The following is a 17,309-nucleotide window of genomic DNA, read 5'->3' as shown; positions in this document are numbered from 1 at the left end:
TCCCGTTCTCCTTGTCGGAAGAGAAAGCACTTGGCCTTCTAACCACCAATTCTTCAGCATCCACACAAAACGTGTTGCCAGACTGCCACCTACTGGACAGTTTTTGTTTTGTTTTGTTATTTTTGCTAAGGCAAGCGAGGTTAAGTAACTTGCCCAGGGTCACACAGCTAGGAAGTATTAAAAATCTGAGGGCGGATTTGAACTCAGGTTCCTCCTGACTTCAGGGCCAGTGTTCTATCCACGGTGCCATTCAGCTGCCCCCATAGATCCATTTTCAAAAAAATGAAAAATATTAGTATTAAGCAAGTCCAAAGGTGTCGCAGCACAAGGAAGTATCCAGGAAAGTAAAGCCCCCCAATTTAACAAAAACTGCTGGGGGGAAATTGCAAATCGGCCTAATAGATATTTCGTTTAAACCACCATTTTATAAAATATATCACCATAAATTACAAATGGATACGTGAGTTAATTTTTTTAAACCCATAAAAATGAGAAGAGAAGCAGATGATATATACCCTTCAGAGTTATGAGTAGCTGATGTATTCTTCATTAAATAAGGGAATAGAGAAAATTATAAAAGATGAAATAGATCACTTTGATTACATGACACTGAAAAGCTTCCAAACAAATAAAAATAATTTACCTAGGCTAAGAAGGAAGTGAGAAAATGGTAAATAAATCTTTGTGTAAAATTTATCAGATAACATTAATGGTCATTTCTCACATAAGGTATCCGGAAGATCAAAAAACACCGCCCCAATAGATAAGTGGATTAATAAACATGGGTAAAGAATTCTTAAAAGAAATGCAAACTATTAACAGTCACGGAAAAGAATGCTCCGAATCACTAATAACAGGAGAAATGCACGTCAACATAACCTCACACTCAGCGAATTGGTAAAGATGACAAAAGATGGCAATAGTCAATGCTGCAGAGGAAATGGAACGAGAAGTCCGTTTTTGGTGGTGTAGCAAAGGGGTGATAAAGTTGATAATTGGGGAATGGATAAACAAACTGATACGGAAGTGGGGATATAATATTACTATGATGAACAGGATTCAGAAGTATGAAAAGACTTACAAGAATTAATGCAAAGGGCAGCAAAACAAAGTAAACAACATTAACTATTACAGCAAAGTAAATAGAACCACAAAAGAACTGAAGATGAATGTTGCAAAAAGATCTTGGCCCCAAAGAAGAGATAAGATACCTCTGCCTGCTCCTTGTGCTGAGAGCAAGGTGGTGTGGGCGCTAGGTGTACCGTTCAAAAGTTTGACACACTGCCCATGCCTGATTTTTTCAACGTGCCGAGCAGTCTTTTCTCTCCTTTAAATATTGTTGTTCTATTTCACAGTTCTACCATCAATTTATTAGTGTGCCTGTCTTTTCATACCCTGACCAACAATGATTATTCCCATCTTTTATCATCTTTGTCAATTTGTAGAGTGTAAGGTTTTGATGTACATTTCTCTACTTCTTATTGATTTGGTAAATTCTCTCATGACTTAATAGTCTGCAGTTCTTTTGAGAATTATTCGTTCATCTTTGACCACTTACCTATTTGTTATATTTCTGTTAGTTTATATATCTTGAACACCAAACCCTTATCAGAGGTACCTGATGGGTGTGGCTAAAGGGGAAGAGAATCAAGAAGAAATCTAGGTGATATAAAAACAAAAGATAGCAATAAAAATAAAAACTTTTTTTTAAGGTAATAAAAGGATGTACCATGCACAACCATGACTTCATTTAAGCAAAGGATAGAGGTATTTATAAGCAATAAAATAGCTTATAGTATCCATTACATAAAAATGAAAACCTTTTTATACAAAAATAAATGTACACGACAAACTCCTAACAGGGAAAAATCTTTGCAGCAAATCTCTCTGACAAAGGTCTGTTGCCCAAGATAGAGGGAATTACAATATTAAGAGCAAGAGTCATTCCCAATGGATAAATGGTCAAAGGTCACAAATAGATGATTATCAAAGGAAGAGATCCAAAGTATTAACAGCCATATGATTAAAAAAAAAAAAAACCCAATAAGAGAAATACAGGGTGTCTCAACATCTTATTGCGGTTTTAAGTGAAGAAAGCTTAAAGTTTTTCATCTTTTGTTTTCTTTGGAACTCTTGGATATCAAGTAAAGAGTTGTTTTAATTTACATAGGATATTAGAAAAGTCAGTGCAGTTTCTTAGCTGCTGGTAAAACTGTGAATTGGTTTAACAACTCTGGAAAAGAAATTGAAATTATACTCCAAAGTTATGACATTCCCTTTGACACAGCAATGAGGGATATTCCCCTAGGAGGTCAAAAGACAGAGGCCTTTAAAGGCCTTATAAACACAAAAGTATTTAGAAGAGTACTCTGGGCAGCAAAGAATTGTTATATAGCTAAATAAATTGTACAAATGTAAGAAAATATTATGCCTTAAAAAGTGAATTAAACAATTCAGAGAAATTTAGGGAGTCTCTAATGAATTCAGGCAGAGTGGAATAAGGAGAAGCAAGAAGATTTACATGAGATCAAATTAAAGGAAAAAAATGTAAAGAATTCTCAACTCTGCTCAATGCAATGGCCAATGATGACTTCTAAAAATTGATGTTGTCCCTTCCACCTCTCCACAGAGAGAAAGAATGAGGCCCGATGTTTAGGCCTAGCCAATGTATTAATTTATTTAGTCTGATTATATTTATCTGTTATAAGAGAAGGAGTCAGTGGGGAATAAAAGGCAAAAAAATAAAAGCATAAATAGAACATTTTTTCTTCTTTTTCTTTTTTTAAAACTAATTATAACTTTTTATTGACAGAACCCATGCCAGGGTAATTTTTTACATTATCCCTTGCACTCACTTCTGTTCTGACTTTTCCCCTCCCTCCTTCCATCCCCTTCCCCAGATGGCAAGCAGTCCTATATATGTTAAATATGTCATAGTATATCCTAGATACAATATATGTATGCAGAACCGAACGGTTCTCTTGTTGCACAGGAAGAGTTGGATTCAGAAGGTAAAAATAACCCAGGAAGAAAAACAAAAATGCAAATAGTTTACATTCATTTCCCAGTGTTCTTTCTTTGGGTGTAGCTGCTTCTGTGCATCATTGATCAATTGAAACTGAGTTAGATCTTCTCTTTGTCAAAGAAATCCACTTCCATCAGAATACATCCTCATACAGTATCGTTGTCGAAGTGTATAATGATCTCCTGGTTCTGCTCATTTCATTTAGCATCAGTTCATGCAGGTCTCTCCAAGCCTCTCTGTGTTCATCCGGCTGGTCATTTCTTACAGAACAATAATATTCCGTAACATTCATATACCATAATTTACCCAACCACTCTCCAATTGATGGGCATCCATAGAACATTTTTTTAAGAAGAATCTATTATGTGGCTTATATGGTTGGTATAAAAACATAAATGTAAAAAAAAGTCTCCAGTAGAGCCTGCCTTCCTCACCCCTCACATCCCAACCTCCCAAGAGAAGAAATGACAGATTGGGTTAATCCATGGAACCCAGGAAATTCATTCTTCAAGAGATTATGTTGCTAGCCCAGAAAAGGCTGCCATTAAGAAGTAAAACAGGTGAGGCCACAGAGGAACCTATAAAATGCTCATTTCCCCAAGTATCCCTTTCTCTCCCAAGAACCATTCCATATATACTCCATATAACAATTGCTTTTAAAGAAAGAGGAAAATAACCTCATTTCTTCTTATGGGGCATACTTATTCTTTGTAATTTTACTGCATTCACTTTTGATCATTTTGTGGTAGTTATTCTTTCCATTACTTTGTTGTAATCATCGTGTATGCCGTTTTCTTGGCTCAGAGTATTTCACTCTGCAACAGTTTTTTATGTGAGTCTTTTCGTCCTTTTCCGTATTCATCATATTCATAATTTCTTATAGCACAGCAATATTCCATTACATTCATATATCATAGTTTGTTTAGCTATTTCCCTAACAATGGGTATCCATTTTTTCCCCATTTTTTTGCTATCACAAAGAATGGTGCTGTATTTTGCTGTATATAGAACCTTTCTTCTTAGCAACAACCTTTTCAAGCATAAGTCTAGTAGTGCAGTCTCTAGATCAAAGAACATATGCTAACACTTTATTTGCATAGTTCCAAATTGCTTTCCAAAATCTCTGTAGTGAATCATAGTTCCACCAATGATGTATGGATATACCTATCTTTTCATTTCCCTTTCAACATTAGTTACTGCCATCTTTGGTCATCTTTACCAATTTGCTGAATGTGAGGTGAAATCTCAGGGTTGTGTTGATGTGCATTTCTTATTAGTGACTTGACGCATTCTTTTATATCATTGTTAATAGTCTGAAGTTCTTTTGAGAACACTTTGCTCATATTCTTTGACCCCTTATCTATGGGGAAATGGTTTTTGGCCCCATGTCTTCTGATATTCACATGAGTGAATATGATATAATAGTTAACAAAAATTTCAAGAGAAGAAGAATCCATAAAGTTTCTGAAAACAAGCAATTAAAGAGCTGGCCAAAAATTTAAGACCACGTTCCAGAAAATAACCAAACCTCAGACTAGACCTTTAAAAGTTAATACTAGTGAATACACAGCATAGAAAGACTTCTACAAACTGATAAAGTGAAGTAAGCAGAACCAGGAAAGAAATACCTACATTGACTACAATATAAATGGGAGGAATATCATAACAATCAAAACATTTAATGCTGGGAAATTAAACTGACAAAGTTTGGTCCCAAAGAAAAAAGGTACCTAATACCCTCCTCTTTGGGATCCTTGGCATAGGTAGGGGAAGGAGTATAGAACACTACACCCAATAATAACAGATTTTTCCTATGTTGGTTAGTTTTGCTGGTTTTTCCCCTTTCTTTTTTATTCTTTTTATAAAGGATGATTCTTTGAAAGAAGAGACACATGTGATCAAAAACTATATTATAAAGCAGTGGTCACCAAAACCATTTGGTATTGGCTAAGAAATAGACTAGTTGATCAGTGGAATAGGTCAGGTTCACAGGACAAAATAATCAATAACTATAGCAATCTAGTATTTGACAGACCCAAAGATCCTAACTTTTGTGATAAGAATTCACTATTTGACAAACACTGCTGAGAAAATTGGAAATTAGTATGGCAGAAACTAGGCGTTGACCCACACTTAACACCATATACCAAGATAAGATCAAAATGAGTCCATGATTTAGGCATAAAGAATGAGATTATAAATAAATTAGAAGAACATAGGATAGTTTACCTCTCAGACCTGTGGAGAAGGAAGGACTTTGTGACCAAAGAAGAACTAGAGATCATTATTGATCACAAAATAGAAAATTTTGATTATATCAAGTTAAAAAACTTTTGTACAAACAAAACTAATGCAGACAAGATTAGAAGGGAAGCAATAAACTGGGAATACATTTTTACAGTTAAAGGTTCTGATAAAGGTCTCATTTCCAAAATATATAGACTCTCATTTATAAGAAATCAAGCCATTATGGATAAATGGTCAAAGGAAAGAACAATTTTCAGATGATGAAATTGAAACTATTTCTATTCACACAAAAAGGTGTTCCGAATCATTATTGATCAGAGAAATGCGAATTAAACCAACTCTGAAGTACCACTACACACCTATCAGATTGGCTAAGATGACAGGAAAAAATAATGATGAATGTTGGAGGGGATGCGGGAAAACTGGGGCACTGATGCATTGTTGGTGGAATTGTGAACAAATCCAACCATTCTGGAGAGCAATCTGGAATTATTCCCCAAAAGTTATCAAACTGTGCATACCCTTTGATCCAGCAGTGCTACTGCTGGGCTTATATCCCAAAGAGATCTTTAAGAAGGGAGAGGGACCTGTATGTGCCAAAATATTTGTGGCAGCCTTTTCTGTAGTGGTTGGAAACTGGAAATTGAAAGGATGCCCATCAGTTGGAGAATGGTTGGGTAAGTTATGGTATATGAATGTTATGGAATATTATTGTTCTGTAAGAAATGATCAGCAGGATGAATAGAGAGGCCTGGAGAGACTTACATGAACTGATGCTGAGTGAAACGAGCAGAACCAGGAGATCATTATACACTTCAACAACAATATTGTATGAGGATATATTCTGATGGAAGTGGATATCTTCAACAAAGAGAACATCTAATTCAGTTACAATTGATCAGTGATGAACACAACCAGCTACACGGAGCACGAGAACATTGGGAAATGAGTATGAACCACAACATAGCATTTACAACCTTTCTGTTGTTGTTTGCTTGCATTTTTGTTTTTCTTCCCAGGTTATTTTTACCTTCTTTCTAAATCCGATTTTTCTTGTACAACAAGATAACTGTATAAATATGTACACATATACTGTATTTAACATATACTTTAACATGTATGGGACTGCCTGCCATCTAGGGGAGGAGGTGGGGGGAAGAAGGGGAAAGGTTGGAACAGAAGTTTTTGCAAGGGTCAATGTTGAAAAATTACCCATGCATATGTTTAGTAAATAAAAAGCTATAATAACAAAAATATTAAATATATACACGTACACACATGTGGCTCAGATACAGGAGTAGACCAAGACAGGGGCAGAGTCAGAGTGCTGAGAGCAGGAATGGGGACTAACAATCCAGTTCTGACAGGGTCAGGGGAGGCATAGGGGACATCTGATAATTTGGGATTACAGAATGGGGAGAGGCACGTGACATTCTGATGATGTCTAAGATAGAAGGTCTCTCTCCTTATCTGGATCATCATGATTAAGAGGGAGGGGTGGCGTTGCAGAACAATGAGGAACTGAGGCAGGACAATTCAGGGAAACCAAGGCAGGACAATTTGGGAAACTGAGACAGCACAATAAAAGAGAACTGTGGCACAACAGGGGGAGGGAGAAAAAATACTAATATCTACCTAGGATCATCTCATTGCCAAGGCTTCTGTTTTTATTGACAATGGTGAATGACTGACCCTTCTTAGTATATGAAATTTTCTCTGGAACTGTTTCTGGCTAAATCCAAATGTCATACTTTTTTTTAAAATGGATTTTTGTTATCTTTTTTCCCCCCACATCATCCATATTTTTCCATGTGTCTTTTTTTTTTTTTTTTTTTTAATGTATAAGGTATACATGGTGGATTCTTGGAGACAATAGTCGCATTCAGCCCTGGGACCAAACCATGGATCCATTTGGTCCCAATAAATCTCTCTTTCAAATAAAATATTAAAAACTCTCTTATCTCTATATTGCCTCAGTTTCTCTGGCATTACACCCCCTTCCCTTCCTCCCCAAGACAGCAAGCAATCTGCTACAGGTTAAACATGTGCAATCCTTCTAAAAATATTTCCATATTTATCACAGCATAGACAGCTTTAACAAAAACCTGGACTTAATAGTCACTGATATACTATACCCTCTTCTCTTCCTGAAAATTCAGCAATTAGTGATTATTAAGAATCCTGTAGCAGATCAATTTGCACAGCATTGGGGAGTATCAAATGAGCTGTTAGATTTCAAAAGCTGGGGAAAAGTTTGTAAAGATCTAGCCAGTATTTATTGTGCTTAGAGACTGGAGTGGGGTCGGGGGAGGCTAATGGAGACAAAAGGTGGTTCAGGAAGACATGAACTGAAATCTGGCCTCAGACACTTAATAGTTGTGTGATCCTGAGCAAGTCATTCAACTTCTCTTTTCCGTAATCCACTGGAAAAGGAAAAGACAGACTACTCCACTGTCTTTGCCAAGAAAATCCAATGGACAGTACTAGAATGTTACGGTCCATGCGTCCAACAAAGAATTGGACATGCATGAAAGACTGAATAACAATGGAGGTAAATGTTCTGAGAATAAAACTAAGAGTTCAACTGGTATAGCACTGAAACCTTGAGGAAAAAAAGATGAAAAGGTAGATGATCTGACTAGATTCCAGGAGAATCTTGAATCCAAGGCACAGTGATAACCCTGAGAAAGGGTGGAGAAAATATGGGAAGCTAGAAGTGAATCAGCAGGTTTTCTTGTCAAGTTTATAATGCAAGACCTTTGAAATCGAGCATCTAAAGTGCCAAGTCAAGGGGAGGGAGGAAGGATAAAGAAAGCATCAACTACTACTGACTGGCCAAGCTAACTTAGAATATAAATGAGCCTCAGAATTTGGGAAATGTGGATGGAGAAGACTGAGCCCCATGCCAGGATCCAGATATATTGGCAGCAGTTCAGCACTTTGGAGGGGTGAAGGAAGGGGAATCTGCAGTAGAAAAGAAAGCAATATGAGAAGGAAGAAGACTGGAAATCAAAACCTGGATGGAGACTTGATGGCAATCACGATAAATCTGTAAAAAATGAAAAGGTCTCAGGAATAGAAAATCGGTTCAGGCTATGTTAAAGCCATCTTTATCACCAAAGGGAAGACAGTCATCTGAGCACCAGGTCTAACTAAGTTTGGAAAGACTTTGATCAACTCATGAAAACTATTTACTATGGCACAAAAGGACTGAAATTCCCACTTCAATGTAATCAGGGAAAACCAGGACTTGGTCACCCCTGTGAGATAAACATGGAAGACCATACCCCTAATCAGGATGCCTCCATTTTGAGTGCATGTTGACACATACTTTAGGTTATTAAGACCCTAGAATTGAGAATAACTTCTCCAAGTGCTTGCTCTTCAGTAGTTCTGTGAACCAAGCTGGGTAGAAATTAAGATTCTATGTGTATTAAAGGAAAGGAAAATAAACAAATAAAACTATCCCATAGCTGCTAAGAGTCCTTGGCAGTTTCACCAAGAGATGATGTCACTATTTTTAGCCCAGTTAGGGAAACACATTTGGACTACTTATAGGTTGGTCAGAAAGCAGGCATGGACTATGAAAGCTGGTTTACAGGGAATGAAGGCCCACAGCAGAAGTGAAAAAAAAAAAAATCACCTATTTGGGCGACAAAGGTGAAGTAATTCAAAAGCGGGCAATTCCAAAGACGAAAAGAGCACTGGGCTCTGTGAATCTGGCATTGCCCTCTTTAGTTTATCACTCATGGCGCACTGCCAACTGCCCCTGTCTGATTTTTTTCTTGGTCGTGATAAGCCTAACCTAAATCCAAGTGCCTATAAAGTGTGCCAATGTAAAATCCAGTTTCCTAGAAGCTGAAAACCCTCACTTACTCCAAGAGGTTCTCAGTAAATATTCCACTTCAACCATGGTTTGTAGTCCTTTAGTTTCTTAGCAAAAAAAAAAAAAAAAAAAAAAGATACTGGAGATGCACAAGCTGGGAACTAGACAACAGTAATATTTTGCAATATACCGTCAGACCTCAATAAATTGAAACCATTCATGGGATCTTTATAAACCTCACAGGTTTTAGCCAAGGGATAATGGAAAACCTTAACCAAAGTGGGGCACGTGAACTTGTTTTTTAAATGTGGTAATAACTGTATTTCAATATAGTTGATTTCATTTGTTAAAAAAAAAAAAAAAGACAAAAGAAAAGTGTGTGTTAAATGACCATATAGTTAGGTGGTTTCCTAGCAGGTTTATCTGTCCTCATGGTCATTCTCTCACGGGTCCTGGGCTGTAAAGCTCAATATCAACACAGCAGAGACGCTATAATATGCTGATTCAATTTAAGTCCAACAAACCTGGAAAGCTACTTTCACGCTGACATCGCTGTAAGCTCACTGTCATTAGAAGTGTTAATGCAGAGGCAAAATGACCACCTGTCAGGATGCTGCCGAGGATTCCCCTGTGGAGTAGGTCACACTTGAGGATCTCTAAGGCCTCTTTTGACTCCTGGATTTTACACATAGTGCCAAATGAGTGGCAAATAGTGCTAACTGAGTGGCATGATGAGTGTAACAGAAGCCAGAGTGGCTGGGCAAGGGGTGGAGAAAGAAATAACTGCAGGCTTGGCAGTCTGTATTCATGCCAAAGAAGTCTTAGTTGTGACTTGCCCCCTCTTCTCCCCACCCCCAGCCAGAGCCAGAGCCTCATATTTCTTCCATCACCCATAAATGTGATAAAAAAGAACAACGAATATGTCCAAAAAGCCCGAGTTGGAGGCGACAAGAAGCTTGTAAATAGCAAAACTAAGATTTGAAGAAATCATTTACCCTTCTTAACCAGTTTCTTCATCTGTAAAATGGGGACAATCTACACTACTTACCCCACTCTAAGGAAAGCATTATATAAGTGTAATCTATAATTTTAAACTAACTAGGAACAAAGACTATATATCAGACATCAGGACACCCATAGGATCCATAGACAATGACTTAGCCAAGTGGCTGAAAGCATAGACTCCTCACTTCCAGCTAGTTTATCTAAGGCCTCCTAAAAAAATATGACCAACCTGGCTCCCCCTTTGAAGATTAAGATTATGGGATTATTAAAGCAAGATTGATTACTCCTTGGTTCTCTAGCTCTCTCCTAGAAGTAACTAAGTTATTGGACATCTCCGAGCCTTACTGCTTCAAGACACAAGAAAGAAGATACACAGAAAAGGAAGAAAAATCCTTTTTGGTACTTGGAATTCTGGGATGACAAGTATGAGACTAGGAATTACCCCCCCCCCCCAACACACACACATACACACACACAAGACCTTTGCTAAGTCAGGCTCTGATTATACCTTTTGCTCTTACTCAGTAGGTCCAAATATTGTGTAAGAAGAGCCCACTATCAGAGAGTTCCTATTTTCAGAACTGCAGGGCTGGAAAGACTCTTTGAGTTTTCCCAATCCCTTTGAATAACTCAATGGTTACAAAAGACTTGCTGCTCCGACTTCTGCAATCATGGTAAACTTGCTATTCCATAGCTCATTTCAATTTTGATTTTTTTAACTGATGGTTACGAAATTCTAAACTCAAATCCATCTCCCCATGACTTCTACAAAATAACCTTTCTACAGCACTTCATTTAGACTCACAACCCTATGAAACAGGTACTACTGGTATCATTAGTTCCATTTTACAGATTAAGATCTTGAGGTTTAAAGAAGCAGCTAGGCCATGCTTACAGAGTTGCTAAGTTATCAGAGATAGATTTGTACCTAGGTCTTTAAGTCCAGAGTTCTAACAGGACAGCCCCTCAGATGGTTGCAAACAGTTATATCCCATTAGATTATAAACTCCTTAAGGGCAGGGAGTAGCTTTTGCCTACTTTTATATCCCTAGCACTCAGCAGAGTATCTGGCACATAGTAGACACTTAATAAATGTTCACTGACTTGAACATCCTTACAGTAATTTCTCTCTCCTTTTTTCCTTTTCCAGATGCTGCTCTATGTAGCATCCTTAACTTTTTCACATTTGCCAAGTTCTCCCAGTTCTGTTCTTCTGTGAATTACTACTGGGCATTTCTCATGGTTCTATTGTAGATGTCATTAAGACATCTAAGTTTATCATTTACATTTAAAAAAAGGGGGGGAGGAGGGAAAAAAGAACCCAGATGTAAATATTCTTGATCAAATCAGCAATTGTCCAAGCAAAGAAGCCTGCCTGGTCCATGTGAAAACATTCTGTCCCTAGCATTCCGTTACCTTAAACCATGGCTCTCAATAATAAATGCTATGGACGGGATCTAAATATCTAGTCATTTATTTTCCTTAGTCTCTCATTTACAAAGCCACCACTTTCAAAAGAAATGAGATGAAAGCATCACTTATGCCCATGTGTCTTCCCCCTTCCCCAATCCTTAAAGTCCTTTGGCATCCTGCCCAGACATTCTTCATTCTTGGGAGATCCTTTCAGGGTTCTTTTGGTTGTATTATTTATTCCCACAGAAAATCACTGGAAATGGGAGTAGGCCAGCAAGCAGGGTAAATCCCCGCAGGCTCTCTGTCACATCCTAGGTACATTTACCAAGATGAGAGTCTGATTTCCTGCTGGCCGTATCAGGCCCACACAGTCACCTGAGTACTGCTGCCTTGCCAGGGACAGCTCTTCTTGCTAGTGTCAGTTTTGGGATTTCTCCAACTTGGTAGTGCCTGTGAAGCCTCTCCATTATTCTATGAAGCACTGTGTGCTTATTTTTCCTAAGAGGGTCCAGATCCAAGTTCTATGGGAAAAAGCCTCCCTAGTTTCAGGAGCTTATTTCTTCATCTCCCCTGTATCACCTTCTTTTACTCTACCACTCTTGGCTTTAGTTTCAGTTCATCCCTTTCTCCACCTCCTATCATCTTAGATGTTTTCTCCATCCTATTTATTCAGCCAAATAGCATGACAAAAGATTCAAAGACAACAACAAAACTTCAAGTATCCTCCATTCTACTGAGGAAGGAGAAAAGAAAATTATCAAAAATATATGTAAGAAAAAACACTAATTTCTGAAGAGAATGTGGAACATAAATGAAGAAGTCAGGAATTTAATGAATCAGAGGTGAAGCAGAAGTATATTTCAAGCAATCATGTCAGCCTAAGCAAAGGCAAGACGATAGGAGACGGAGTATCACACATGGGAAAAAGCAAATTTGGGCTAATCTGGCCACACCCTAGAGTACAGGAAGGAACCGTTTAAGAGAAGCCTGGCAAGACAGGCCAGAGTCCCAATAGTACCCAAACATGCCCAAACAAGGAGTTTGCATGTTGCCCAAAGCAATGGGCACTAGAGCTGCTTCAGAAATAACCTTTTGGCAGCTGTGTGGAGAATGCTTTAATAAGGGAAAAGAGGCTCAGCAATCTCACAATCTTTGCTATCACTGAAGAAGTTCCCTTGATTTCCATACTTCCTTATATTTTTACATTAGAGTTAGTATTTTCTATTGCATCTAAAGTCCTTAGGAGATCACTGCAAAAACTGATAGCAAATCTTCGGCAATGAGAGGATCCAATTCAGTTCCAATTGATCAGTGATGAACAGAACCTGTTACACCCAGCGAAACAACACTGGGAAATGAGTGTGGACCACGACATAGCATTTCCACTCTTTCTGTTGTTGTTTGCTTGCGTTTTTGTTTTTCTTGCCAGATTATTTTTACCTTCTTTCTAAATCTGATTTTCCTTGTGCAACAAGAGAACTGTATAAATATGTAGACATATATTGCAGTCAACATATACTTTAACATGTTTAACATGTATGAGACTGCCATCTAGGGGAGGAGGTTGAGGGAAGGAGGGGAAAAGTTGGAACAGAAGTGTTTGCAAGGGTCAATGTAGAAAAATTACCCATGCATATGTTTTGTCAATAAAAAGCTACCCCCCCCCCAAAAAAAATGATAGCAAACAACTTGCCTCCACATCAACTGCTTGCTACAGACACTGAGGCTAAAGCCTATGCTACTTAAGCTAGATTGAACTACTCTCTTTTGTACTTTTCTGCCAATCTGCTCAGGCATGGCCCGCCCAGTAGCCAATACCAGATCTGAATTCCCCTCCCAAACTATTACTGGTCAGACTTAAGACTCAGTCACCTCTTATTTGCTGTACCCAGTGACCAAATATTTTAGTGGCAGAGCCAACTGGTTAGCATGCCATAGGCATGAACACCATGTGGTGTTTGTTCTAAAGCCTCAGCACTCTTCCCATAGGATGGGGATAACAGTATTGAACTTGGGAAAATATAACCTTTCTTTTCCCCACTTCCCCAAAACTAATCCTACACAGCTCCAGTTACTCCACTCTACCATCCCAATACAGATGTTTACGTAGCTGTTTACAACTATTGTGGACACCTATATGTATGTTTCTACTCATATTCTAGTCAATTTGGGGGGCTCCTTCTATTCCTTCCTACAGTCAATACATTTGGAGCAGTATTAGGGCCTTACAGATGATTCCAGAGCAGTCCCTCTCCTTGAGAAAAACAGGAAATCACACCTTTAGAACTAGAAGAGATTTTTAACATCATCTAATCCAAGTCTTTCATTTTTTGGGAGACACAGGGACAACCCACTAATGTCTAAGCAACACGACCTGATCTGGCCTGTTAGAGGAAGAGGAGACTGAGGGATTGGATTGCTACCCCAGAAACAGCCTCACTTTAAGGACGGAAAACGTCTCCAAACAGGAGACCAAGTCTCCTAGCTTCTTTTCTCCATTTCCCCATCATCAGTGGATTTTGGTGTTATGATACAGAAGGGAATCATGTCACATAAACTGCTCCAAATCTCCCTCCATGCCCCCACCCTCCTAAGTACTGGGACTCACAAAGACAGCAGCAGAGAGAAGCCAGCGATGTAGAGGTTTCTCTGGGCTCGGAACAACTTCATGTGGAAGTGTTCCATGGCCCCAGGGTTATTCTGCAGGTTCACCTTCTCTGTCACGTCATCGTATTTCCTGGTCTCCCGCACAGCATCTGTTGGGGAGCATGAGAGGAAACACAGGAAGGGGCTCAACCACATCCCAGAAAGTTGAGGCTGCAGTGTTAGGCCATGACGTTTGTTGCTGCTCCCAGTTCACTCAAGTTTCACTGAATTTTCATCAAAACTCAACTTAGTGACTTTGAACAGGTCTTCTAGAAAGCCAGCCCAGAAACATACCTTCCCCATCCCTCCACTGAAAGATGCTGGAAATCTGCAATTATCAGAGTGTAAAACTTCCTCTCTCTCACCTCTATCCCCACTCAAAAACAGTAAGCCTATTCCATCAGAAAAAAGTTTTAACTGTGGATGAGGACTAGGATAATTATAATCTTAGGGGTTCCTCTTCCCATGTCTGACCTGGAAAAACTCAGCTTTTAACTGGAGTACCTCACTAGAGTACCACTTTAAAAATGAGAATCAGCCAGTTCCAAAAGACCTGTGATGAAAAATGTTCTCTATCTTCAGAGAGAGAATCGATGAACTCTGGGTGCTGACTGAAGCAGAATTTTTTCACTTTATTTTTCTTGCCTTTTTCTTTTTTGGCAATATGGTCAATATGGAAATATGTTTCGAATGACTTCATAGATAATTGATATACTATTTTCCTTTTCAAGGGGTGAGAGATGAGAAGGATTGAAAATTTGGAACTCACATTTTTAAAATGAATGTTAAAAATAATGGAGGTCATCACTCAAAAACATATTAAAAAAAAAAAGTAGTCTTGTCCACTATATGGGAAAAAAATCTCCTCTGTAGTATTTTTGCCAATCAACCCAAATTCATCAACTTTTCACTTGTGCAGTTTTTCTTGCAAGATGCAAAATGTATACAATTTCCATTTTTTCCTTTGGTGTATGGCCGGTTCTTAGAGAATTGCCTGGAGGCATTAAGAGCTGAATGAGGCGCTAAAACTCAGCCTATGCCTAAGGCAGACCTTAAACCCAGGTCTTCCCAATCCCCAAAACAGCCCTTTTCCCAAAAAACTGCCAAGCTATACTAAATTGTAAGCTGATAGCAGAGCCATATTTAACAAGCCCTGCAGTGCTTGGCACAATACCAGCCATCTGGGAGCACCAATTTAAGAAGGCAGAGAGAGAACCAGTTCTGAGAGATCAAACCTTCCATATTGCATCCAGAGTGCTTAATTGCCCCTTATCAAACATTTCCTATATTTGGATATTCCTGCCTCAGTCTCGATTAGAGAAACTTTGGAGAAACACATGCAATATCCAAATTACGGGATGAAAGCACCAAAATGAAGTCTAACAGTTAAAGGATTTCAAAAGTCATCCTCTACTAGATGGCCTTCTCTGATTTTCCCTGCATTACACTTCCCCTAAGGAGCAAGGGGCCCAATTAAATTTACTGAGAAATATCAATAGGGTGGAAGGAGAACCCAAAGCAATCTGTTAATAAATGGTTAATAAACTGCTCTCTTCACACCTAGCTTTTGGTCAAATTCATAAGCAAAGGGAAGGGCTCTCATGCAGTAATTCCTATTGAAACAGGTAGCAGTCCCAGAGTAGACCTGTCTTTTATTAATTATTAGATATATGTTAATAGTTGTATTTTGTTGTTGTTGTTCAATCATTTCTTTCAGTCATATCCTACTCTCTGAGAGCCAATCTGGGGTTTTCCTAGCAAAGATACTGAAATGATTTGCCATTTCCTTCTACAGCTCGTTTGACAGATGAATTTTCAAGGTGACAAGTCTCCTCTCACCCTCTCTCTCCCTCTCTTTCTGGAGGGGGAGATGGGGAAGATGAGCAAGACAAGTCTGAGTAAACGTAGCTATCCAATCAAAATGGCATTACAGAAGCAGAGCTGGGAATCAATAGTCCCAGAACTGCCAACCCTCCAACAACCCCTAGAAGGAAAATTGTGTCCTACGCCTGATGGTTTTAAATTTCCAGCTCACTGCACTAACCAAAATCCATGGAGTTAAAAAAAAACAGGAACGCATGTGGCATCTGGATTGAGATGAAGCCCAGGAATAAGTTAAGCATCCTAGAGACCACCCCATCCTTCCTCCAAAATATTCCAGGTCTCAAAATGGACCAAGGACAACTCAGGTACTCTTTTGCCACTATCAGATTCAAAGCCTTGGTAGTGAGGGCACTCTGATTAAAAGAGCTACCTGCCAGAATTTTTCTAGGTGAAATGTGTCATATATAGCTATAGGTATGGCATGCAAGCAACTGGCATTGCACATGCTTGAAAACTGATGTGTCACACCCATCTTGCTAAGAAGCAACCTTGCCTGGACACATCCCGTTTACTTTTGTAAATTAAGCCCCAGGAAGAGAAGTAGAATGGGGATATAATATCGTTACAGAATGTGGTTCTTCCCTGCTTGGGCTAATGGAAAACCGTGAAGCCATCAAAGATCTTTTGGAGGTGTGGCATTTTCTTCACTCCAGGGAGGGATGTGATTGGTCTCAAATCCCAAAGAGGTTAAGAGATCTATGTTCTGGACCCAGTTGTAACACCAATGCCCAAATCCAATGTTTCTTCTACGCTCATCTGTTATTTTCCTTAATTCTTTGTTATGAAATTCACCTCCACATGGATCATCCCTGTTTATGAAGGATATCAGAGGACAAATAACCAGAATACGTACCTAATCTGGTAAAGGGGGGGAAAGGGGGGATGTGCTACACAGTTCTGAAGACTAGACAAATGAAAGAAATGGAATTGTGAGAGATTTCTATTTGGGCTACTGCTCACAATCCCATCTTTCACTCACCAACAAGAAGTAGTACCAGGATAACAATGAGAACCACAAAGAAGGTGTTGCCATAGCTCACTATCAGTTGTATCAAGCTGGACTTAAAGATCTTCTGCCACCTAAGGAGAAAGAAACAAAAGCTGAAGATACTCAAAATACCCTGGGGTCCCTCTCAGCCCCAGACTAAGAGAGGGATAGCTTTATCTTATTATCCCACCCTTAACAAAGCTACTTTCTCAACTTTCCAGTTTGGGGAGTCTGTGCACTTGGACAGACAATTGCTTAATTCCATTAGACTGACA

The 17,309-nt window shown here is 38.8% G+C and overlaps 1 protein-coding gene across 1 annotated transcript in view; it reads right to left on the bottom strand.

Moving 5' to 3' along the window:
* The window catches only part of BCAP31 (B cell receptor associated protein 31), a 29,579-nt gene that overhangs the window by 10,550 nt on the left and 1,720 nt on the right, over positions 1 to 17,309 (bottom strand). The window contains exons 3-4 of the mRNA XM_051969019.1: positions 17,026 to 17,126; positions 14,125 to 14,272 (exon numbers count right to left, since the gene is read on the bottom strand). Of these exons, the coding sequence (XP_051824979.1) occupies positions 14,125 to 14,272; positions 17,026 to 17,126 (249 nt within the window). The remainder of the gene's footprint in view (positions 1 to 14,124; positions 14,273 to 17,025; positions 17,127 to 17,309) is intronic.

Source organism: Antechinus flavipes, chromosome X, assembly GCF_016432865.1.
Source record: "Antechinus flavipes isolate AdamAnt ecotype Samford, QLD, Australia chromosome X, AdamAnt_v2, whole genome shotgun sequence".
Lineage (NCBI taxonomy): Eukaryota > Metazoa > Chordata > Mammalia > Dasyuromorphia > Dasyuridae > Antechinus > Antechinus flavipes.
Note: the sequence above shows the minus strand (reverse complement) of the source record. Positions and strands in the feature narration are given on the sequence as shown.